The sequence below is a fragment of the Lentinula edodes genome (genome assembly GCF_021015755.1).
Source record: "Lentinula edodes strain Le(Bin) 0899 ss11 chromosome Unknown C8R40scaffold_2, whole genome shotgun sequence".
Classification (NCBI taxonomy): Eukaryota; Fungi; Basidiomycota; class Agaricomycetes; order Agaricales; family Omphalotaceae; genus Lentinula; species Lentinula edodes.
In genome coordinates, this window is record NW_025764308.1 from 1211853 (window position 1) to 1232814 (window position 20962).

The following is a 20962-nucleotide window of genomic DNA, read 5'->3' on the forward strand; positions in this document are numbered from 1 at the left end:
TCCTTCATCCTCGGTCTGGGGCAATAGCACCACTTCCTTCCGCTCACGCATTATTCATGGTATGCAGCAAACCATTACAGATTTATATATATCGTCCCTGCATTGGACTCTTGTGTGTATTACTAGATCTTATTTTTGCATTGCGACCTCTTGCGCTGAGGACGATGGGATTTGCTCTTCTTCTCGTTCTTATTTTCAAATCCTTTATTTTCAAACCCTTACATGCAAGCATGGTCGTTTCATGTTCCTTATTCGTCTTTATTCGTGTCTTTGTTTTCGAATGCATCATTTCATCATTTCTCTAGTCGAATCTGAGTCGAATGCTACACAGGCATCTGCCACCAAATGTGCAAAATAAAATACAACCGTCTAACTGGGTCAGCACTGGGTATCTTTCATTTCAACCGAACATCCTTCCGACGCCTTTTTGAACAGCACCTGTAATGAGCTGTCCGCCTAAACTACCCAAGCCCCATCCTCCTCCCACAACGCTATTTGCCCAGCGCTGTTTGGCATCTCGGTCAGCATAAGTAAAGCCGACAGCATTGGCTACATTGAAAACCAATGCTAAAATGACGATAGGGATAAATCTAATGATCGTGTCAGGGAGCTCAAAAGGTGAGTGTCAGAAATTCAAAAACTGACGAAAGCCCGAGTTTGAGGATAGAGACAACTAGGAGACTTGTCCAAAGTGCAGGAAACACGTACAGGGCAATCTAATGTGGGAAGTCAAATATGGTCAGAAAGCGACGTGATTCCACGTACCCAGAACATCCTTGACATACACGAACGATGGTTAGGGATCATCATGTCAAGCAGAATCTAACACTGACTTTGAATCGATTGGATTTGCAGGTCTTGAGGGCTACACAATTATTATGTTATGAAAATTTCAACTCACGATATATGAAGTTACTGACGTCTCGGCTTTCAAAAACCCAATAGCTTTCCCCGTCATCGTCAACCTCGGGATAACATAAGTTATAAGGAAAGCTGGACATGTGGTAATGCATACTTGGTTCCAGAACCGTAAACCGACAAGGGTTCTTCCTGAAACGTTCTGCGTGAAGCTGAAATGAATGTCCATCCTGAGCGAAATAATGCTTTGGGTACACACCCGACAATTCCAAAAATCCATAGCTAACAGGATTACAACCATTACTGTCTATAGGATTCTCGGATCAATTGCATATTAAAGTATGGAGGAAATCGTCAGCGCACCGAAAGGACGTAGTCGTCCGTTAGAAATCCAGATATGACGTATACTGTGATGGCTGAAATACGGAAGAAGTAGAGGAAAAATAAAGCCATCGGGTGCGCAGACTGTGGTAGTTGTTAGAAGCGAAATCCTTCAAATATAAACGTGATATACTTGACGAAATATGCCTGCTATGCCTGAATATCCTGTCAACAATCATGACAAAATAAATGCATTGGCAGACACACCAGATTCTGCATCACTTTGTGTAGTAGCCATTTGGGAACCTTGTGCGCGGTTTGTAGGAGTGAGGACAACAGGTTTCCGTGCATTTGAATTAATCTTTGCAGATGAAATGTTTCCCGAGAGTTCAACTGGAGTTTCATCGGGTTCGATAGTGTCCAGAAGAGGCGTAGATACGCTCATGTTGGCGGTGAGCTGGAAGTGCGAAAGAAACGTGACTTAGGCGTCTAATATATAACTTTTGCTTCAAACGATCATATGGCCGACGAGGCCACTGAAGAAACTGCCCTCCTTCAAGATGTATCTTCTGCGCATCTGCCACTTCTCCGCGACTTTATCTCGCGGCTGAACTCTATTTCACTAGAAGACTTGGTTCAAACAGACGTCTTGCAACCCGCTCAGCTTTCCAATCACCGCGCTTTGCGTACTTCATTTTCTATTATTGTTCTACTACTTTTCCGAGAGCAGAAGACCCGAGAAAAAGCTTCGCAATATAGTCCTTGGGACGACTGGAAACATGAAATGCTCACGGATCAATGGGTCAAAACCATAGACGAAAATATCGAACAAATTTGGACTACTTTTCTGGGCACATTCTGTAGCTCTAGGGACGTGGAGATTGTTCTGTGGACAGAATTTCTGGTAGATGAAAAAGGAAAAGCCTTCAGAGGTCAATTCTTTTACTTATCGCGTCGTTTTAGAATCTTACCTCGATTCAGTCATCGACTTTGTTTCCAAACATCCAAAGCTGCTTAATGACAGGGTAGTGGAACTAGCCCTGAAATACCGCTGGAAGCGGGGTGCTCTCTTGGATCCTTCATCTTCCAGGCAGTATCTTACCTCCCGATACGACGTGCTGTGTACACCTTGGTGAGATATTCTTGTATTATTTATGCCTCCCAGTGTGGGTTGACGTTCTCCCATAGGATCTATCACGCTTTTGATCTGGTCTCTCAAATTGCTTTCTTACTTCTCCTGATATCCTATGTCCTCAATCCACCTCGTCCGGCATTCTTTAGTCTACCACTGGAATACATCGGATACCGCGAAGTCGTACTCATAGTCCTTTCTATAGCCGCGATACTTCACGCCTGGACTGCGTCTATGCCCTTCGCACTAACGCTGGCTGCATTTCTTCTCAACCTTCCGTCAGCGCCTTTGCCCTCGGAATCTTCTTTCAATATTCTCCTCCTAAGTCTCGTCTTACTGCTTATCCAACTGCACCTTCCTCTCTGTCCCAGTCCATTTTTACTCATTCGGCCGGAACGATGTCTGCCTCTTGCTGCGCTCATCGTAAATAGTGTTTTCGGCCCAATAATGAAGGTCCTACTATTTTTCCTACCTGTCCTCTTACTGTTAGTTCTCTTGCTGTCATATGCACTCTCGGATGTATTCTTGGTATCTTCTTTTGTCCTGGTGCCTGCCCCGATACCAACGCGGGAACTGTCCTTTATTCTCGTAGCTTCTACTTTCATCATAATACTTCTTTCTGTTCTCGTCCTAATACCGACCTCCATTTCCTACGTACGAGGATATTCTTCTTGGGACCAATATTCTGCTTCAAATGGTCAAATGGCTCGGGCTCAATTCTATCGCTCTGTGGTTCGGTATTCAAGGCCCTATCCCTTTCCTCCCCCCTTCAATATCTTGTATTTTGTCTTCATCTTGGTGCCTGCACAAGTTCTGCCTTACTTTGATATTTCTAACTCTTTTCTGTCTATCTTGGAAAAGATTCTTTGGAGGACTATTGTGGGGCCGTTCGTTGTCATCGTGCGTTTTTTGACACTGGGTTTGTCCTGATGCTTAAACCGAATAATGACAATATGAGATAAGCCTTCGCTTTAAATGGCAGCATGTATCATTGTATGCAGATGTATGCTCGGATTGTTGTCGGCATATGAGTTCAGATAAGTCATCAAACTCTCTTCACTACCTCCACTTTCAAGTTACTTCGCTCTACCCGATTGCAAAATGTCCAAGCCTGTCCTGTACGTCTTCGGAGGCTCTGTTTGGTCTGCAGGTATGAATATCTGATCCTTTAAGATCCCTTTTTTAACACTTCACCTTCAGCCGCTGAGCTTGCTGCGTATGCTTTACATCTACCGTCTTTATAGAAATCGACTAACGCCAACGCGTAGCGCGGAGCTTTTCCCAGACGGTGATATCGAATACAAGACCATCAACCTCATGGAAGGAGAAAACTTTGCACCTTCCTTCATCAAAAAGGTGAATAGACTCACAGATGCCATCCGATCTGCTAGATGAACTATTGATCTAATCTTCCTTTTCATTGAAGAATCCTAACGCCACGCTACCTACTCTTGAAGCTGAGGGTCAAGCCTACACATCTACAGCCGAAGTCACATCTTACTTCGTGAAGAAATCATCGACCAAAGTGAAGGCTGCCAATCCCGAGTTCATCGAGATACTCCATGCAGATAAGATTGACCCCAACTTCGCCTTGTTTCTTTTCGTAAGATTGTTCACTTCTCGTCCGCCTTTTTTATGCTGTGCTGACTACAGCTCTGTTTGCAGCGAGACGATGAAGAACACAAGGCAAAGTCTGAATTGGGTCAAGGTTTCCTCGGTGGACGTGAGTGTTTGAACTGAATCGAACATACGCATGCTGATTGTCTGAGCCTCTGATTTTCCTTCCCATAGGTCAAGCCGCTCTTAGGAAATATTCCGTTCATCCCGAAGCGGAACCGCACAAAGCGTTCTATGACGAAAAGATCGCGTCTAACGGTGCCTTCCTAGCGCTCTATCAAGGCAAAGCATCCAAGGACGAATTCTTCGCGCAATCTCATACCCACTTTCACAATATCGCGACGTTCTTCAAAGAATCTCTTGTTTCTTACCTTCCTGAGAATGGGTTCATAGGTGGGGAAATACCTGGCGAAGGTACATACGTCTTGCGTCGATGTTGTATTTTTTCTAACCACACATGCATTCCGTAGATGATTATCATCTGGGTGCATGGCTTACGAGGATTGCTGCAGCTCTGGGTGCAAAGAACAAGGATGAAGCAATTCCCGCTTTTGAAAAAGGGTTTGGAGCGCCAATCCCTGGTCAAGTTGTCTCGTATTGGCGGGCTTGGACCGAGAGACCGAGTTGGATCAAAGTGTATCCAGAACTACACTAGATGTTAAGATTGAGATTCTCCACTACGATACAGGCCGCTTTTCCTTTGTTCAAAGTAGCCTTCCACAAGTTTCGGAATTGCAAAGTAAAAGCTTCTATGTCCATAGAATAGATAGATAGTTTAGCAGCGCCTCTGGGATCGTAATCGAATGAGAGATACTGGAAAATGCCAGATATTTGAATTCAATGGTTTCTCATTGTTAGATAAGACTAGTGTCATACATTGTTTCCTCACTTTCAGTAGAGATACCCGGGCGAGGATTTTCAAGGCGATTCTTCACCTTCAATGTATTGTCATTCCCCACTTCGTTTAGCGAGTGCGCACCCGGCTGTGAAAGACGAACTAATAATTTCCCTACCCCTCTTGGATCTGAAGATTCGAGACTACATAGACAATTCGTTATGTAGATTGTCAGTACAGCATGGACCCGAATTGGAAACGCGTAATATGAATGTGAAACCTCATCTGAAGAGATCTGAAGTCATTAACTTTTCAATTGGTGTTAGTTAAGTATAGGCCAACACGCATGAAGGATATATGGGTATGTATATCAGATTTAAGAGCGTATATGGATGGACTCCTCCGAAAATTGATTTAGCTGTGTCGAAGAATCTTCGAGCATCTCGAGTCGACACTCGTTCAGACTGCACAAATGTCAGTCGAAAAAAGAGTGACCCAAAGAGGATATTGACGCACACTTGCATGATAGTCTCCGCTGATTGAATACCTAGTTCAAACTCTTCTTCCGTGGGCTCTCGATGCGAAACTCTGGCAAGTTGTATGATGGAGTCGTAGTAGTGTAAAGGCGTAAGCTCATCCTCGTTTGAGGCAAGTAGAGGTAGTATGAATCGAAAATGATGTATCATGCGAGCGTGAGGTTTCAATGCTGGGTGTGTAGGAATGACAAGGCGAGCCAGAGAATCTGGACACGTCGAATTAGCTCGACTCGGGAGTTGATAATGGGCATCTCACCGATTTTTGGGATGGTGTCCAATAGAGCACGTCTGAAATAAACGCCCTCGTGTTGGCCTCCTTCGGTTTATGAGATTGCAATTGGACATGAAATGAAGAAGATATACCTAGTTTACCCCATCCTTCATGAAATGCATCAGTTGGTTGACTTTGGTGTGCAATCAAGCATGTCCGCGCGTATTCCTCAGTGATGAACCTGTGGACGGACTGTGCGAGTAGCTTCAGCTATGATGGAACGGAAAAGAGAGATTCGTTATACATCGGGAACATCCCCGCGAGTAATGGTCTTGTGCGTTCTCGAGAGTCTCGAGAGTTTCAGTCGCACGGCCAATGTTCTCTTCAAGCAGAAGAATAAGGATGCAATCAGCTATGAAAGTACAAAATCAGGCTTGGGTGCGGAAAATTCCATGTCAACTACGAACCAACACTATATATGAGGCGCCGATGATGAGAGCATTGAAATTCTTGTTCCAAGATCTACTCGGTGCAGTTCGAACGGCCTGGGATAGAAGGGCCACACATGAGAGAAGAGTAGCACAGAAAGTCCCTAAAACCAATGATATGTAGCTGATTTGAAGCAGATACTTCAGCAGTCGCGAAGAGAGCATCTCCACATGTACAATCGGCGAGTCGCGGACCCCTGTGAGAATTAAATGATTACCTAAAACGTTTAGAAGGTCAAAGCTGTAAGTATCGCAGTTCTAGAATGTTATCGGAGATCCGCATTGAACTGGCTCGAGCGGGTCTGGGTTTCTGATAGGGCTCGAGGCCTTTGCACGATGTCTCTTTCGACAATCACGATTTAACAAGAACATACATATAATGCAAGCTCTCAAAGTCCGAACAAATCAATACCTAGTACTATCACCAGTTCCCCTTCAAGTGGATTAACAATGATGTCCACTTTAAACTCGCCATCAGCGTCATCTTCAACCTCTGAGACTCGAAGATCAATCAGTTCAGTCAATCACACACAAAACTCCCTATATCTCATGCAACTCCTGAGCATTGACGTTTCTAAACCTGTTATTGGTATGATTCTTACACCCGGGCTCAACTGCAATGAAATTGAACGTGATTTCCTACCAGATTATGTTGTTGAATATGTCTCGTACATAGTTGGCCACCCTGTGGATCACCCTTCAGATCAACTAATTATGTTGTTCCCTATGACCAGAGGGCGTTCGCAATCCAGAAGGCATCGGAGGCCAGCTAAAATATCTCCTTGCTCTGATGCAACATCCTTTGTTGAAAGGGTTTTGCACAAAGCTCGAGTAAAAATGTCAGAGGTGCTCGCAGCCCTCGCCTACATCAATCGAGCACGGCCATTCCTACAGATCTCCAGTGACACTAAATATCCCTTTGAAAGAGTCTTCCTTGGGGCATTGATCATTGCAACAAAGGTATGTTTTTCCTCGGTATACTTAGGCCCATGCATGGCTTCTCTTCAAGTTGAGCTTACTGTGGGTTGTAGTTTCTCAATGATTCTTGTATCCCGAATATGCACTGGGCACAATGCAGTCGCCTGTTCGGGAAGCACGATATCGGTCGCATCGAACGAGAGTTCCTCGAGGTTCTTGACTGGGACCTAACCCTCACTGAGGAGGACCTGCTTGTCCATTATGATTCGCTCATACTCATTGATTTCCCCGAAGCACCAGACATCACTCCGTCTTCTATCCAATATCCATCCAAGTCGGTTGCATGTCCTCACAATGAAGAGGAAAAGACAGACGGTTTATGTCCTTCCTCTCCACTGTCCTTCCCCTACCAGCGGTCTAAAACAACTTTGCCTATCTGCTTACCCCAAGTTGGCTCTTCTTGCTCGCCGACAGTATCACTTCCTTCCTTCGTGCCACTGTCTCCTTCAACGCCGGACCTCGAGCTCGATAGCGCTTACTCATCCTTTGATACTGACATTGAATCATCGAGTTCTCCACTACTTCCCACACCGCCTTCTTCTGGTCTTTCGTTGGAGGGCGATGAAGACAACCGCAGTGGAGGTCGCAAAAGTAGTGAATCATTTTGGTACACTTATTTCGCAAATATGCGAATTCAGGAAGCCTTATCTCCAATTGTGAGATCGCAGAAAGCCGGAAATTTATAATGTACAGCACTTAATCAGTTTGAAAAGGACCTTTTGTATATAATTGTATGATACGTGTACCGAAACGGCAGGAGTCAGGACTACCTGATTCCTGAATAGAAACGATGAACTCAACCTTGAGCCGGCGGCGCTTTGACTTTCACAACGTCAACTATTCAAGCTACAGAGGCTACATCCTAGATGTAAGTACAGGCAACTAACAACGAACGACTTTCAAAAGAAATAGGGCCAAGCACAGCTAAGCGAACGAAGGGGAAAGAAAAACATGACCTGCATTACGCTTGAACGTTTTGTCTGCGTGAAGTGATTAGTCAACAGTCGAAAAATAAATCGCAAGGGAACCGAGACTCACGCGAATTCGCCAATAACGTTGCCTTGGGGTGAGTACTCACATACGTAGAAACTGGCCAACTAAGAGGAGGGAAAAGACATTCAGACTTCACAAGACGTATGCAATATCAGGCGAATGCAAACTACGACTTACTCCGAAGCTGGCAGCAAATATTCCGCTACAAGAGGCTACCGCACAACCCACTTGGGTAGTCGCTTTCCATACCATCTGAGTGAAATGGGAGGCCACAGGATTGCTGGGATCATATTGTGCTAAGAAAATATATATCATGAGACTGACGAAATGTAACAAATAGAAAGGGTACATACAAACTTCGCTTGACCAGGAGTCGATCGCTTGAGCAATTCCATAGCCACTCCCAGTGCCAGCAGCCAAATTTTCTGAAAGAACGATCAGGATCCTGTTCTCTAAAAAAGACGCAGACCAACAAACCTCCAAAGGGTCCGAGGGTTCCTCCAGAGTGTTGGAAAACACAGTTGTCAGCCCATTGCTGAGCTTTGGTAGCAGCATCATTGCTCCAGGTAAGAGCGGATGCGCCGTGTTGAGCCCGAACCGAATTATGAGCTGACAAATACTCTTGAACATCACTATCCGAGGCACCTGAGCCATTTGATCCTGAGGAAGTAGAACTCGAAGAACTAGTGACGGCGGCGACTACGGAAGAGGTTGTAGGTGCAGGTGCAGGAGTAGACGACGTAGTTAGGGGAGGTGCAGGTGCAGGAGTGGATGTCGTAGCTGGGGAAGGAGCCTCCGCGGCACTAGAGTCAGCACTAAAGGTCGTGGCAGGAGGAGTAAACTGGGAAGTAGAAGATAGTTCTTCTGTTGAAGAAGTCGTAGGAGCAAGGAGAATAGATGTGTCGGATGAGGAAGCGATGCTAGAAGATAGGGATACGGAAAATGTCGCGTTGGAGATACTGATGGAGGGAGACGTGGAAACAGGGGAAGATGACGACGAGATAGCAGAAGATGAGATAGGTTCAGTGGTGGACACAGCCGCAGAGCTGACACTGGAAGAAGGGGGGGAATTGCCTATAGCACCCGCAATTGTCGCAGACGCAGCAGGAGCACTGGCAGTACTGTGTATCGCGTCAGAAATGTTCAAGTACGTATTCAAACTTGACCTACGACGAAACAGGCATTCCACACGCCGAAGCGATCACAGAATCCCAGTCATTCTCTTCCGTCTTTTGGATAACAGCACCCCAAGGACCGGAGCCCATCATAAGACCAGGATATCCCCACTTGCCTTTACACTGTTCAACACACGACTGTTGTTGCCAATATTTTTTGGCACAGGCCGGCCCAGCAGACCCATACGGTATAGCACTCAGGAAATAAACAACGAAAGGAAACAGCACAGCGATGCGGGTCATGTCAATTGCTTGTAAAGCAACAATAATAAAAGAAAGTGCGGGGAAAAAGAAGGAGGTGAAGTCGTCGGGGACGCCTGTGGAATGAGAGGGGAAGTATAGAAGCCGTTGTGAAGAGGAATCGTGTGTGATTCGACCATTTATAACGGGACTCAACACTGTGGTTGCGATTGAATTAAATGTCCATCATGTTGCCATAAGACCCAACAGAATCCAACAAAAACTGTCGGCGTGCCTGGTTCTGCCCATTACCATGATGGATCCACCCTATTACATCTTGTTTTCCACTCAGCCTGCAAATTCCTCTTCTCTCGGGCATCCTACGATTCAATATCACTATGCAGATGATTCACCTTTGGCTTTACTCCCTCAGCATACAGATGAGCACGTCTTGCTGCTTAAATACGACCAAACTTCGCCGATGCCGACAGTGACCAGCACTTCAAGAACATTAGCTGTGACTGGCATCAAAGTTGAAGAAGCACCTGGCGCAGCTGTGGCTGAGGATAGGCATAACGACAGGATGTATATCATAGAGGCAACTACAGTTTTAGCAGAGGACAAGTTCGTGATGATAACTCGGGTGATTTGTCAGTGTAACTGATGGAAAACTTCAGAACCCAGCTATCAGGGGAACGTCCCTCGGCTCACGCTGTTATTGCTCAGTTCAAACAAAGGAAAGTGATTCTTGTTTGACAAGGGGATCGATTGAATTATTACCAGAAGTTGCAGAAATCTAGCTATTCGTCAAGCTCTCAATTGTCCTGAAGGACTTGGAAAACCATAGGTTCGACAACAGCCTCAACAATCCAAAAGATAACGTTCATTTTCGTTGGGTACCATTCTATATGTATACATTTAGGCCGATGATTTCGCGGGGCGCACTACCTATCGTCTTCTACTTTTGCCTTTACTTTTAGTTGCGGCCTGTACACGAGGAGGTTGCGAGGATGCCTGGTCCTGTCCGGATGCAGCAGTCATAAGTGCGGAGAGTCTGAGATATAGAATCAGAATTGACTATATCAGGATCTAGGTTGATTGTCGAACTCACCCAGACTTGAAATCACCACTCTGAAGAGCACTCTGTGCGTGTGACATCTTCGCCTGCTCTCTCTTGAATTCTGCCAGAGATTCTGGGTCCATATTTTTCTATTTCGGTGTGGGTGAGTCGGCGACGAGATCATAAACTACCATACCATGAGATACGGCATGCCCAAAACAAGTGCACCAGCAAACACCATCATCAGGATCATAGGACTCTTGAGCATTCCCATAATGTTGAAGCTTTCTCGAGGCACAAAGTAGTTAAATCTCTGTCGTGCAGAGAGTTTGATGGGATATGGGAGTAGGATCGTAGAAGCTGGACTCATGGGAGTTCCAAGGACGTAAGGTCGGACTTCAACAACAGGTTCTTCGAAGGAAATACTATCCTTTACATCTACACGCATCTGTATACGACTCAGCAAGAGTGCGGCATTCGACTGTTCAAACCACGCACCTGTTCGAACTGATAGTCATGGGAGATGACAGAAAGCAAGTATTTCCCGGAAGGTACGTTTGGACTGTTGTGAATTGTGGCAATGAATATCCGTTGTCTAAGTCTTTGCGACGAGCAACCGTACGGATGAGCAGGCGCTGCTCACATTACGAAAGAACCGTCCTTCAAGATTCCACCGCTGTGTTTGGCATTGTCCAATACGACTCTGGAGTGACCTAGTTGGTTGTATCCTGGATACTGAATCGTCAAAGACGCGACTGCTGACGAAGGCAGGAATTTACCACGACAAACGTCGTTCCAAGAAACATGACCCTTGACATCGATGGCACTGCTACCTATATACAGAAAGCTGTTTTTCTTGAGCTGAGCTTTGCGTTCTTGAACGACCAGTGAACATACCCAAGAAATAGTATAAATATGATAGGTAGAGTCATGACGCAGAAATGAAAAGAATTAATGTTCTTTAGCGCCCAATATTTCCTTTTCGCAGTCCACTTCAATTTTGTGTCTTCCGTTAGAGCTTTGATCATGAGGCAAAAACGAGCCAAAACTTATAGGAAGCTCATGAGTCTCTACTCCATGTCTTTTGGTTTTCGACAACCGTATCAAGTACTTGGTTGGTCTCTCATTCGAGCTCCTGTTACCACCGTTTTTTAAGTCGTGACATCTACAGTCGACTCAGAACTATGCAAGACTTCAGTAGATCATAAAATCGAGCTTGTCAAACAACTAGGAACTGTCCTCCAAGGGGAAGTAAAACCCAGTAAGCTTTCCAAAGCTTTAGCTCCGTGCACTCGATGCCGAACACGCACAAGCACTTTAGTGATCACTCAATGTTGCATACATGAATTGTATCTTCAGCGCGGACAGCAACCTGCTGTGGATTTAGCCAAAACATTCGAGCGCAGGAAGTGTAATCATCGGGAACCTATTTCAGGAGATGATTGTTTAGCAAGCGTCGTCGGTAAAGTTTTGTTTTTCATTTAACGAGCAGCGCGGCGTTCATGCGTCATAGGGGACTCGAACAAGCATCGCTACGTTATCGCTACCCAATCCGATGCTCTTAGGGGAAAGCTCAGGCTGATTCCTGCAGTGCCGATCGTGCATATAAACCGCTCTGTAATGATTCTGGAACCCCCGAGCGACGTGACAATAAGAGCTAAAACATTGGTATGCATTACTTTGACTGTTAATGGATGCATAAGACTAATCGGTCGCAGATGGAGCAAAAAGCCCTCACGTCTACGATACCTGCCGAAAAAGCTTTACTAGCATCATCGTCCACGGACCCTCCGCCCAAGAAGAAACGAGGACCCAAAGGGCCTAATCCACTAAGCATCAAGAAGAAAAAGGCATCTAATATGCCCACTCAGCCTGTGAAGAGTCTGGTCAAAGTACATTCGGATGGGAAGAGCAAAGGAAAAGGCATAAGCATTGGAAAGCTGGTGGAAGGCGATGGAGAGAAGCATGTTTCCAACGAAATTTCTGTTGACACAGGGAAGAGAAAACGCACGGAGGAGAGTGAGGCAGATGCAACGGTAGAGGATTCAAACATCGTTATAGCCGAGACCACCAGCTCTTCTCGCAAACGAAAAAGAAGACGGAAGGCGAAAGAATGATTTCTCCTGTGAATTCTTAGCTCAAGGACCCAAAACATTGAAAATTATACGCCATGTACAATGGAAGATAAACGAGTGTTCAGATCTCAGCGTTTAAGTATGTATACACGGCGGTACAAATGTGACACTATCTATATAACCCAAAGACATCAGTTCCCACCACGAAGACGAAGCACTGTGGAGGTTAATATTAGACACAAACGGAAAGCCGACAATACTGTAAGACTCACCAAGGTGAAGAGTCGACTCTTTCTGGATGTTGTAATCGGAAAGCGTACGACCATCTTCCAACTGCTTGCCAGCAAAAATGAGACGCTGCTGGTCAGGCGGAATACCCTCCTTGTCCTGGATCTTCGCCTTTACATTGTCAATGGTGTCTGACGACTCAACCTCCAGAGTAATCGTCTTTCCTGTGAGGGTCTTGACGAAGATCTGCATGCCTCCTCGAAGACGAAGGACAAGGTGGAGGGTTGACTCCTTCTGAATGTTGTAATCAGAAAGTGTGCGACCGTCCTCCAACTGCTTGCCAGCAAAAATGAGACGCTGTTGGTCAGGCGGAATACCTTCCTTGTCCTGGATTTTCGCCTTAACATTATCGATGGTGTCAGACGACTCGACCTCAAGAGTGATCGTCTTTCCCGTGAGAGTCTTAACGAAGATCTGCATGCCTCCACGTAGACGAAGAACAAGGTGAAGGGTTGACTCCTTCTGAATGTTGTAGTCAGAAAGGGTGCGTCCATCTTCGAGCTGCTTGCCAGCGAAGATTAGTCGTTGTTGATCGGGAGGGATGCCCTCCTTATCCTGTATCTTGGCCTTCACGTTGTCGATCGTGTCTGAAGACTCGACCTCCAAAGTGATCGTTTTGCCCGTGAGGGTCTTAACAAAGATTTGCATGCCTCCACGGAGACGAAGGACAAGGTGAAGTGTGGATTCCTTCTGAATGTTGTAGTCGGAAAGGGTTCGACCATCTTCGAGCTGCTTCCCCGCAAATATAAGACGTTGTTGGTCAGGTGGGATTCTGGGCGAGATAAGCCGTGAGAAGATTGCCACCGCCGAATATAACGACTGATGCTTACCCTTCCTTGTCCTGGATCTTGGCCTTAACGTTGTCAATCGTGTCCGACGATTCGACCTCGAGGGTGATTGTCTTGCCGGTCAACGTCTTAACGAAGATCTGCATACCGCCACGAAGACGAAGGACTAGGTGGAGGGTGGACTCTTTTTGGATGTTGTAATCCGAGAGAGTTCGTCCGTCCTCAAGTTGCTTTCCAGCGAAAATCAGACGTTGTTGGTCTGGAGGAATGCTGGAAGAATGAGAGATTAATCGACGTTCTCAATATATCACAAACGACTCAACGTACCCTTCCTTATCTTGGATCTTAGCCTTGACATTGTCGATAGTGTCAGAGGACTCAACCTCGAGAGTGATAGTCTTCCCGGTGAGGGTCTTTACGAAGATTTGCATACCGAGAATGTGCTATAGAGTAGAGTGAGTTTATAGTTCGAAACAAAGAGATGTAGAGTGGCTGAGCAAGATTATTTGCTTATATACTACACGGGCCGGGATATCCCGAACAGTCTCGAACCTTCTTACCCGGTTCTGAGTCAGCGCTCACTCAACACCAATGGCAAACGGTCACCGTCTCGGAACTCGAGGAATCCCGTCTTTGATTCAAGTTCTTAAGTACATCTAAGTATATCTATACTTTACTCAAGGAGCGAGGTTAGACGCCGACGTACTATCGTCAATCCACAAACGAATTGTGAGATCTTTCTCCATCGCCGCAGATGCAATCATGTCTTTCGTTGGATGCGTCTGCTCTTCCGTCAAAAAAAAGAACGGTGGGCAGACTAGGTAAACACTCACCGCGATAGCTAGTGTCGTATCTGTAAAACTCATTCAGTCATAGAATGATGGAAGAATGAACATAGGAAACGCGTTGAGTTACCTCGATGGCCTTCTAGAACCTGCAATATCTGACAAGTTTGCAGATCCCAAACATAAATTTTGTGATCTTCACTCCCGCTCACAACGTACTTGTCTATTGTGTTACTGAAGCACGCAGGTATGCAATATGTCCGGTTCATATGTCCCACATATGTTTTGACGCATCGTGATGTATGATAATTCCACAACCGTATGGTGGAATCTTGCGTCGATACAAGAACAAAGCGCGAGTTGGGAGAGAATATTACATGAGAGCTGTAAGGACATGAGCATTAGTAATATAAAAGCGCGAGGTGGAGAAGGCGCCACCATATGGGATTGTCGTCGTCGACCAAGGTCTTCAGACATTGACCTGAATCTGTGTCCCATATTCGACTTCATTACTAGTCAATATCGCGTTCTCGGAGACTCGAACGGATCTTACATTAGACCGTCCATTGCGCAAGATACGATCAGAGTCCCGTCGTGGTTGAATGCAACCGAAGTAACTGGGTCCGAGTGTGCAGGGAGAACTTTGAGCGTTTTCCCTGCCATGGGTGTCAGAAAGGCAACATGTATGGATGTAACAACGGATCGAACCTCTTCCCACATCCCAGACGCGTACTGTTTCGTCAAAGCCTCCGGATACAAGCAGATTCGAGTTCGGATTATAGTTGACACAAAACACAAAGCTCGTATGGCCTTGTAAACACCTTACTTCGGTTCCCTATGATTGGTTAGTCGCATAAACCAGCGAAGAAAATGAAACGCACGTACGAGACCAAAATCCCATATCCTGACCGTTTTGTCATCCGAGACAGACGCAAGAAACTCTCCGTCAAATGACCATGCAATATCTGATATGCCTTCCTCGTGTCCTTCGAGTGTACGCAAGATTTCCCCAGTATATGCGTCCCAGAGCTTGATGAGTTTGTCAGCGCCTTCCTTCGAGAGTATGTTTTGAATAAAATCCAATTAATGCCACAAAAGTTCCATGTCGCATACCACATGAAGCCAAGGTAGACCCGTCAGGGCTAAACTTCAAGGAAGCCACAGGTTTTGTATGGCCGCTCAGGATATATTTTGGACTGAAGCGCGGTTTTTTTTCGACTTTTGGAGGGATCGAGTTTGGACTTGGTGATTTAGTAGCTTGTGCATCAGTATTATCTGGCTGGGTGTAATTTTCCATTTCATGATCGTTGACTTCAGATGTAGATTGGTCCATGAGTATCGGATAGTAGATGACCCTTGAGGAAGAGACTGAGGAAAGATCAAGTCGTGGGAAACCTGTGGGAAACGAACGTTTTTTTCCTCAACTTTTAATCCAGAATCACCAAAAAGACATGGCAGCTTCCTGGATCACCCCTCCAACGAGAACGGAACTAATTGAAAATCTAGTGTCTGGTGTAGGTAAGTAGTTTTCGAATCTGTTCAACATCCGTACTAACTAGACTATATAGACCGTTACAACCCTTCCAACGTCGGTATCCTCGAGGACTATCTATATCACCAAATACGGAGTCAGGAATACGATTGCTTGGCTAATCTTGCAATCTTGAAGCTGTGCGCTTCTTCATTAACGATGGTCCTTCCTATCTGACCCGTTTACTAGTTACCAATTCAACCCAGATCTCTACAACCCCGACGTGGTCATAAACATCCTCATAAAAGCCCTTGGCGCCTCTCCTCTGCCTGACTTCAACCTTTGCATATCACTGCTCGATGAGAGACCACCAAATGCCTCTCTTGATGAGCCTGATCCACTTCCTGTTCTTCTTCCTGTTCTTCACGGACTGCATCACCTTCTCTATCGTTGCCGGTTCCCTGCATTCTGGAGGGCTTACCGGTCAGACCAACTGGAGAGTCTGCGGGACAATTACACTGTCGAATGCGCAGGGTTCGAGGATTCGATACGGGAAGTTGTCATTCGTGCTGTGAAATCAACTTTCACTCGCATTGGCACCGATCGTTTAGGCCTGTATCTCGATTTGGACTGTGAGTAGACATCCGTTTCTCAACGTTGGAATACGGCTTAGAAGCTCGGTTGTAGCACCAGAAGAGTTGAAATCATACATTGACAAGCTTGGATGGACGCTGAATTCTGAAGGGACCGTTGTTAATATCCCTGCCAACCTCGATAACCAGATCGAGGCTGTCGTAGTTCAGGAGAGCATCAAACTTCCCCGTAAGTGCTCCCACTTATTTTGAACCCGATCTGATTAGTTTACCCGACCTCAGAACTCACTAAAGTGATCGCACAAGCAGCAAGGTCGTAGTCAAATTATATTGTACTGTAACACCTCCTTCTATTCACTTACACCAGACTCATCCATATGCTGGTGAATATACTGGAGACAACATTGACCTATGTAGGTATGTTGGTACCATCAGAAAACGAGTCAGTCAAATATATAACGAACGCCTACCTGGTTATTCGTCAGAATGTTCATGCCACTGATAACCTTGAGAGATCCCGTGGGCGTGCTATTGTCTTGTAAAATCAACTTTTTACTTTCTGAGAACTTCGTCTGCTGCACCGTGGCTCCCAGAAACGAGTCAAGCTGTAAAAACTTCAGAAAAGAATTGCTCTAGTGTCACCGCAAAGCATACCAGACTACCCGTTCCTCCTGCCATTGCACCCCAAAATATCATAGTTGGGAGAAGCGACATCCAATCCGCTCTACATCTGGAATTTTCCAATATCAGACATGTGCTCATAGTGGTGCCTATAATCAGTCCACCGGCAACAGAAGCTAACGTGCCACCAACACTCATACCCCCATTGGTTCCCGGAGGGACCGGTTTTAAACTCGTAATCAGGACAGGTTTGGAAGGAGACAATATCCCCAACTCCGAAGCAAGAGTATCACCAAGGCAGCAACCAAAATGCCTGGAATACTATCATGAGGCAGCCTGTATACAGCATTTCATGTTTCTCACCCCAGCGTAGCAAATATGAAGAGCCTGCTCCAGCCACCAGCAATTTGCTGGTCAACAGGACACCAAGAACCACCATCGCCATACTCGGGAAGCCCTTGAGATTCCAATCCCAATATGTTGATCAAGCCATCGCGAAATTCCGTCCCGAATACAAGAATGAGCGAGGTCTGGAGGCTTCCTTGAGAGAACAGAATGTTCCATAGCACGCAGGCGACGAAGGCAGCAAATGAATTGCTCAAAACTTGCCAGCCTGAGCGGTAGCCTGCTTCATGGTAGCCATCCTCGAGTTGTGCTTTCCGCTGTTTACCGACTGATTGCGAAAATTTCAGCCAAGATTTGGACTATTTTTCGAACAACTTACGTTTGGTAGCCCGACTTCCAGTCAGATAGAACACAATTAATGAGACACCAAAGACCTTGACGCCTCCAGCCATCATCAACAATCCAACAATGAACGCGGTAGCAGCACCTCCAGGCGAAAGAGACTTCTTACGCAGGCCATGGGCGCTCAACAAAGTTGCGAATAGCAAAGGAATAATTGGTACTGATTCCAATTTGAACATAGATGAACGCTCACAATTAGATTTTAAATTACAGTACGCTTCAATTGCACTTCTCGCGTATAATCGGGGTCACGTGGCTCCCAAATAATTGAAATTCAAATTGAAGTGTGTTTGCAGGACGCGAGATCTTTTCTCCTTACCTTGACTCTTAAATCGACATGTCTCGACCGAACATCCTCGTCCTTGGTCTCATGGATGAAGACTATCTTTCCGACTTGTTTTCACCTCTTATGTCGTCGATGCGTGCAGTGGCAACTGTCAAATCGGTCACTCGCATCAAAGAGGCTAAAGCTATCCTTTCTTCTAACACGCCTCCAACTGCCGTGCTCTCAATTGATGCCGCGCCGACACAATCCAAGTATCGTTCTTTGAATGAACAGCTTGTGCGCTTTGCTAGAGCCGGTGGCGTTGTCGTCTTCGGGTGTAATTTCAGCAACCACTTTTCATTCGACACTGCCGAACGTTTCTTTCGCGCATGGGGCGTGCCTTGGAAATTGGGGGACTATCATCGCACTACCGTGTATCTCAATGCTGATGGTGTACAAGGAATGGATCTTACAGGCATGGAATCGTCTTACAGCGTTAAAGCCTTGAATTTGGCCCAAGTCCTCCCGACCTCCGCTGTCTATTCTCCCTCCCAGGACTCTCGCACCCAGTCGCATGTATTCGCTGCTACTTCTGTTGATACTTCTCAGACGCCGGCTGCCTACTCAGCAATTGGAGATGGCTACATGGGTTATACCGGTGACGTGAACGCAGAGGAACCTACCACAAAGGTCATCATGGCTATGTTGCATTTGCCTATCAATCAGATCGTGCCAGATACATCAGACAGAATAGTTGGTGTATCTTTTGGTCCTGGTGGAGTGATGAGACAGATTCGACAGAGCGAGATGAATGCTCGTACCACCGCAGCGAGTGAAAGTCCTGGAGCTGCATCCTCTTCCCCCCAAGCCGAAACTTCTGAGCTTGATGATTCTGAGTCTGAATCATCTAGTAGCTCTTCGTATGAAAAATACGAAAAGGGCAGACGTGGAACAGCCCGCGGGATTCCTCCTAGGATTGTATCATCCGTTCCTCGACCTAGGGAGGCAGAAGTCAAAGCTCGAGCAGTGCGACGTAATCAGGTCAATGAAAGGAAGAAGGCCGCAGCTGAAAAACTCAAAGACAAGGTATAATTTCCGGCGACTTGTCGTGGTCATTTTTGGAGATCTTACTGTTTATCTGTAGGGTAACAATGTGTTCAAGGCTGGAAAATACAATCAAGCGGTCGATCTTTACAAACAAGCCTGCAAGATGTACAAACCACTACCAGTCTATATGTCCAATCTTGCAGCCGCATTAATCAAGCTAGAACGGTGAGTTAATACCTAAAATGGCTTTTGAGACGTCACTGGAGAGATGTTTTTAGCTGGGACGAGGCAGAAATGGCAGCTGATCATGCCACTCTCGTGGATCCGACTCTCTTGAAAGGATATTTTCGCCGAGGCGTCGCCCGCAGGCATTATGGTAAACCAAAGGGCGCTGTACGAGGTTAGAGATCGAGGGTTTCCGTTTTTTTCGTCGAATCCGTTGCCTGATACAAACTTTCGTAAAGATTTCGAACGATGCCTTGAAATGGACCCAAATTGTGCCGAGTTTAAAACTGAACTAGAAGCCGCGAGAAAAGAACGCGATGAAGAAAACAAGCGCCAAGGCTATAACGAGGATGATGCTGACCGCTATGATGTTGATTCAGATTACGAAGCCAAACTGGTCTTCAATCTGGGACGGGACTTTGCCCCGGAACGTACTGTGCATGTCCTGGATTGTCCATCAGATTCGGAAGAACATCAACATAAAGGCAAAGGTAAAGGCAAAGGGGTCAAGCTACCCTGTCGATACTACAACCATAAGGGTTGTCAATTTGGGAAAGTGTGTCGTTACAAGCATGCCCCAGACGACAGAAGTATCAGAGATGAATTGTGAGTTTGGATTATCCTTAATCTATCCTCGGTTCTGACTAGAGTCTGTTTCGGCAGAGGTCGTAATGTTTGTTTGCATTTCCTCATTGACCGATGTAAATTCGGTGATCAGTGCTGGTATGCGCATGAAAAAATGTATCTCCCTCCGAATGGATGGTGGAATGAAGAGAATCTCGGTGGCTGGCAAGAGCTTTACGATCTCGTCAAGGATGATATGGACGATGGCGTATTTGACCGAATTGGGAGCGCGATGAACGGGACCGCAGATATCTGGCGCATTCGTGACAACTTGGATATGTTGGTAGATGATTGGCAGAATGCGGCTGATTACGGCTCTGATGACGATTCTGACGACGATTTCTATGGGCTGGGAATAACTCGTGGACCTAGAGGAAGAGACATGCAATTTGAGAGGGAAATGGAGGAAAGAGCTGGAAATATGGGTTTTACTGAAGATGAAGTGAACGAACTCCTCTGCCAAGGAGTGAAACCTTGGGATGATGATGCATGGGTATTTAACAAACGTCTTCCTTTCACGATCATTGACTGATAATCTTCCTAGGATGTATTGAATGCGTTGAACAACTACTGAAAATTGATTCGTACGATGCTGTTTCTGATAATGAATCATAATAATTCTTCATGTACTTACAATATTGTCTGCTATCGCCGCAAGCTGCGGCCAGTCGAATACCGTTGACGAAACAGAACAAATTTACCTGCACAATGATAATGTTCATAATCACCTTCCTTCAGAATACCGACTGAGGCTCTAGAAGGTTAAGGCAAAATTGAATCTTTCTTACCTCTTAACATTTTTTCAGTCGGTCGTGATGATAAGAGCTTTTTAAAGGCAGTACAAGCCAATATGCCAGTCGCTACATTTCGACTTAGTGCAGTACGCTTGTTAGCGACCAAGTCCTTCTTCAACATTTGGCTTTCGCTTCGAAGTTTTAGTTTTGGATGATTTTGCGACTTGTGGCAAAGTCTTCGAAAACGGATGTGGCTATGACCTCGTAGGATCTGTGATGGTATTCTTCACCTTCACCTTCGCTTCGCTCGCAACA

The 20962-nt window shown here is 45.8% G+C and overlaps 16 protein-coding genes across 16 annotated transcripts; 9 read left to right on the forward strand and 7 right to left on the reverse strand.

Annotated features, from left to right (window-relative positions):
* Positions 1-271: 271 nt before the first annotated feature.
* On the reverse strand, positions 272-1668 carry C8R40DRAFT_1080617 (Golgi apparatus membrane protein TVP23). The gene is made up of 10 exons (XM_046227089.1): positions 1447-1668; positions 1373-1395; positions 1222-1323; positions 1118-1165; positions 1016-1060; positions 921-965; positions 834-865; positions 766-775; positions 646-716; positions 272-590 (listed from the first exon to the last, which is right to left on the reverse strand). Exons 1-10 carry the CDS (start codon positions 1622-1624, stop codon positions 401-403), a joined length of 744 nt encoding a protein of 247 aa, XP_046091617.1. The 5' UTR covers positions 1625-1668; the 3' UTR covers positions 272-400.
* On the forward strand, positions 1447-3327 carry C8R40DRAFT_259281 (uncharacterized protein). The gene is made up of 3 exons (XM_046234515.1): positions 1447-2111; positions 2161-2311; positions 2368-3327. Exons 1-3 carry the CDS (start codon positions 1700-1702, stop codon positions 3239-3241), a joined length of 1437 nt encoding a protein of 478 aa, XP_046091618.1. The 5' UTR covers positions 1447-1699; the 3' UTR covers positions 3242-3327.
* On the forward strand, positions 3328-4630 carry C8R40DRAFT_259282 (uncharacterized protein). The gene is made up of 7 exons (XM_046234516.1): positions 3328-3461; positions 3512-3527; positions 3580-3667; positions 3738-3914; positions 3977-4034; positions 4103-4342; positions 4399-4630. The coding sequence occupies exons 1-7, from the start codon at positions 3413-3415 to the stop codon at positions 4581-4583; spliced, it is 813 nt and encodes a 270-aa protein (XP_046091619.1). The 5' UTR covers positions 3328-3412; the 3' UTR covers positions 4584-4630.
* A 509-nt stretch (positions 4631-5139) lies between these two features.
* On the reverse strand, positions 5140-6163 carry C8R40DRAFT_1165490 (uncharacterized protein; the record flags this gene model as incomplete). The annotated part of the gene is made up of 6 exons (XM_046230699.1): positions 5140-5227; positions 5280-5505; positions 5556-5615; positions 5663-5762; positions 5815-5922; positions 5978-6163. 6 exons carry the CDS (start codon positions 6161-6163, stop codon positions 5140-5142), a joined length of 768 nt encoding a protein of 255 aa, XP_046091620.1.
* Positions 6164-6322: 159 nt separating this feature from the next.
* Positions 6323-7854, forward strand: C8R40DRAFT_261458 (uncharacterized protein). Its single transcript, XM_046234523.1, has 3 exons — positions 6323-6587; positions 6645-6958; positions 7030-7854. Exons 1-3 carry the CDS (start codon positions 6449-6451, stop codon positions 7660-7662), a joined length of 1086 nt encoding a protein of 361 aa, XP_046091621.1. The 5' UTR covers positions 6323-6448; the 3' UTR covers positions 7663-7854.
* Positions 7802-9512, reverse strand: C8R40DRAFT_259326 (CAP domain-containing protein). The gene is made up of 6 exons (XM_046234517.1): positions 9140-9512; positions 8447-9090; positions 8323-8394; positions 8147-8265; positions 8015-8073; positions 7802-7956 (listed from the first exon to the last, which is right to left on the reverse strand). Exons 1-6 carry the CDS (start codon positions 9385-9387, stop codon positions 7938-7940), a joined length of 1161 nt encoding a protein of 386 aa, XP_046091622.1. The 5' UTR covers positions 9388-9512; the 3' UTR covers positions 7802-7937.
* Positions 9513-9640: 128 nt separating this feature from the next.
* On the forward strand, positions 9641-10080 carry C8R40DRAFT_1165493 (uncharacterized protein; the record flags this gene model as incomplete). Its single annotated transcript, XM_046230700.1, has 2 exons — positions 9641-9948; positions 10002-10080. 2 exons carry the CDS (start codon positions 9641-9643, stop codon positions 10078-10080), a joined length of 387 nt encoding a protein of 128 aa, XP_046091623.1.
* Positions 10081-10114: 34 nt separating this feature from the next.
* On the reverse strand, positions 10115-11050 carry C8R40DRAFT_1080637 (uncharacterized protein). The gene is made up of 4 exons (XM_046227090.1): positions 10883-11050; positions 10581-10832; positions 10436-10533; positions 10115-10378 (listed from the first exon to the last, which is right to left on the reverse strand). Exons 2-4 carry the CDS (start codon positions 10830-10832, stop codon positions 10273-10275), a joined length of 456 nt encoding a protein of 151 aa, XP_046091624.1. The 5' UTR covers positions 10883-11050; the 3' UTR covers positions 10115-10272.
* A 299-nt stretch (positions 11051-11349) lies between these two features.
* On the forward strand, positions 11350-11984 carry C8R40DRAFT_1080641 (uncharacterized protein). The gene is made up of 3 exons (XM_046227091.1): positions 11350-11498; positions 11556-11645; positions 11706-11984. The coding sequence occupies exons 1-3, from the start codon at positions 11411-11413 to the stop codon at positions 11867-11869; spliced, it is 342 nt and encodes a 113-aa protein (XP_046091625.1). The 5' UTR covers positions 11350-11410; the 3' UTR covers positions 11870-11984.
* C8R40DRAFT_1080645 (uncharacterized protein) lies at positions 11985-12559 on the forward strand. Its single transcript, XM_046227092.1, has 2 exons — positions 11985-12052; positions 12103-12559. Exons 1-2 carry the CDS (start codon positions 12005-12007, stop codon positions 12499-12501), a joined length of 447 nt encoding a protein of 148 aa, XP_046091626.1. The 5' UTR covers positions 11985-12004; the 3' UTR covers positions 12502-12559.
* A 91-nt stretch (positions 12560-12650) lies between these two features.
* On the reverse strand, positions 12651-13966 carry C8R40DRAFT_1158052 (ubiquitin-related domain-containing protein; the record flags this gene model as incomplete). The annotated part of the gene is made up of 4 exons (XM_046229694.1): positions 12651-12676; positions 12732-13519; positions 13578-13805; positions 13863-13966. The coding sequence occupies 4 exons, from the start codon at positions 13964-13966 to the stop codon at positions 12651-12653; spliced, it is 1146 nt and encodes a 381-aa protein (XP_046091627.1).
* Positions 13896-15720, reverse strand: C8R40DRAFT_1080651 (WD40 repeat-containing protein). Its single transcript, XM_046227093.1, has 9 exons — positions 15434-15720; positions 15206-15369; positions 15029-15155; positions 14874-14976; positions 14759-14824; positions 14451-14704; positions 14369-14388; positions 14096-14317; positions 13896-13978 (listed from the first exon to the last, which is right to left on the reverse strand). The coding sequence occupies exons 1-8, from the start codon at positions 15651-15653 to the stop codon at positions 14213-14215; spliced, it is 1059 nt and encodes a 352-aa protein (XP_046091628.1). The 5' UTR covers positions 15654-15720; the 3' UTR covers positions 13896-13978; positions 14096-14212.
* On the forward strand, positions 15721-16775 carry C8R40DRAFT_1139478 (ARM repeat-containing protein). Its single transcript, XM_046229461.1, has 5 exons — positions 15721-15838; positions 15889-15991; positions 16041-16423; positions 16479-16613; positions 16667-16775. Exons 1-5 carry the CDS (start codon positions 15772-15774, stop codon positions 16702-16704), a joined length of 726 nt encoding a protein of 241 aa, XP_046091629.1. The 5' UTR covers positions 15721-15771; the 3' UTR covers positions 16705-16775.
* On the reverse strand, positions 16743-17931 carry C8R40DRAFT_1065557 (integral membrane protein DUF92-domain-containing protein; the record flags this gene model as incomplete). The annotated part of the gene is made up of 5 exons (XM_046225679.1): positions 16743-16793; positions 16855-16989; positions 17039-17318; positions 17369-17678; positions 17730-17931. 5 exons carry the CDS (start codon positions 17929-17931, stop codon positions 16743-16745), a joined length of 978 nt encoding a protein of 325 aa, XP_046091630.1.
* On the forward strand, positions 17874-19549 carry C8R40DRAFT_1080656 (uncharacterized protein). The gene is made up of 3 exons (XM_046227094.1): positions 17874-17909; positions 17966-19103; positions 19162-19549. The coding sequence occupies exons 2-3, from the start codon at positions 18090-18092 to the stop codon at positions 19291-19293; spliced, it is 1146 nt and encodes a 381-aa protein (XP_046091631.1). The 5' UTR covers positions 17874-17909; positions 17966-18089; the 3' UTR covers positions 19294-19549.
* Positions 19511-20645, forward strand: C8R40DRAFT_262078 (uncharacterized protein). The gene is made up of 3 exons (XM_046234525.1): positions 19511-19895; positions 19953-20406; positions 20458-20645. The coding sequence occupies exons 1-3, from the start codon at positions 19549-19551 to the stop codon at positions 20485-20487; spliced, it is 831 nt and encodes a 276-aa protein (XP_046091632.1). The 5' UTR covers positions 19511-19548; the 3' UTR covers positions 20488-20645.
* The last annotated feature ends 317 nt before the right edge of the window (positions 20646-20962 follow it).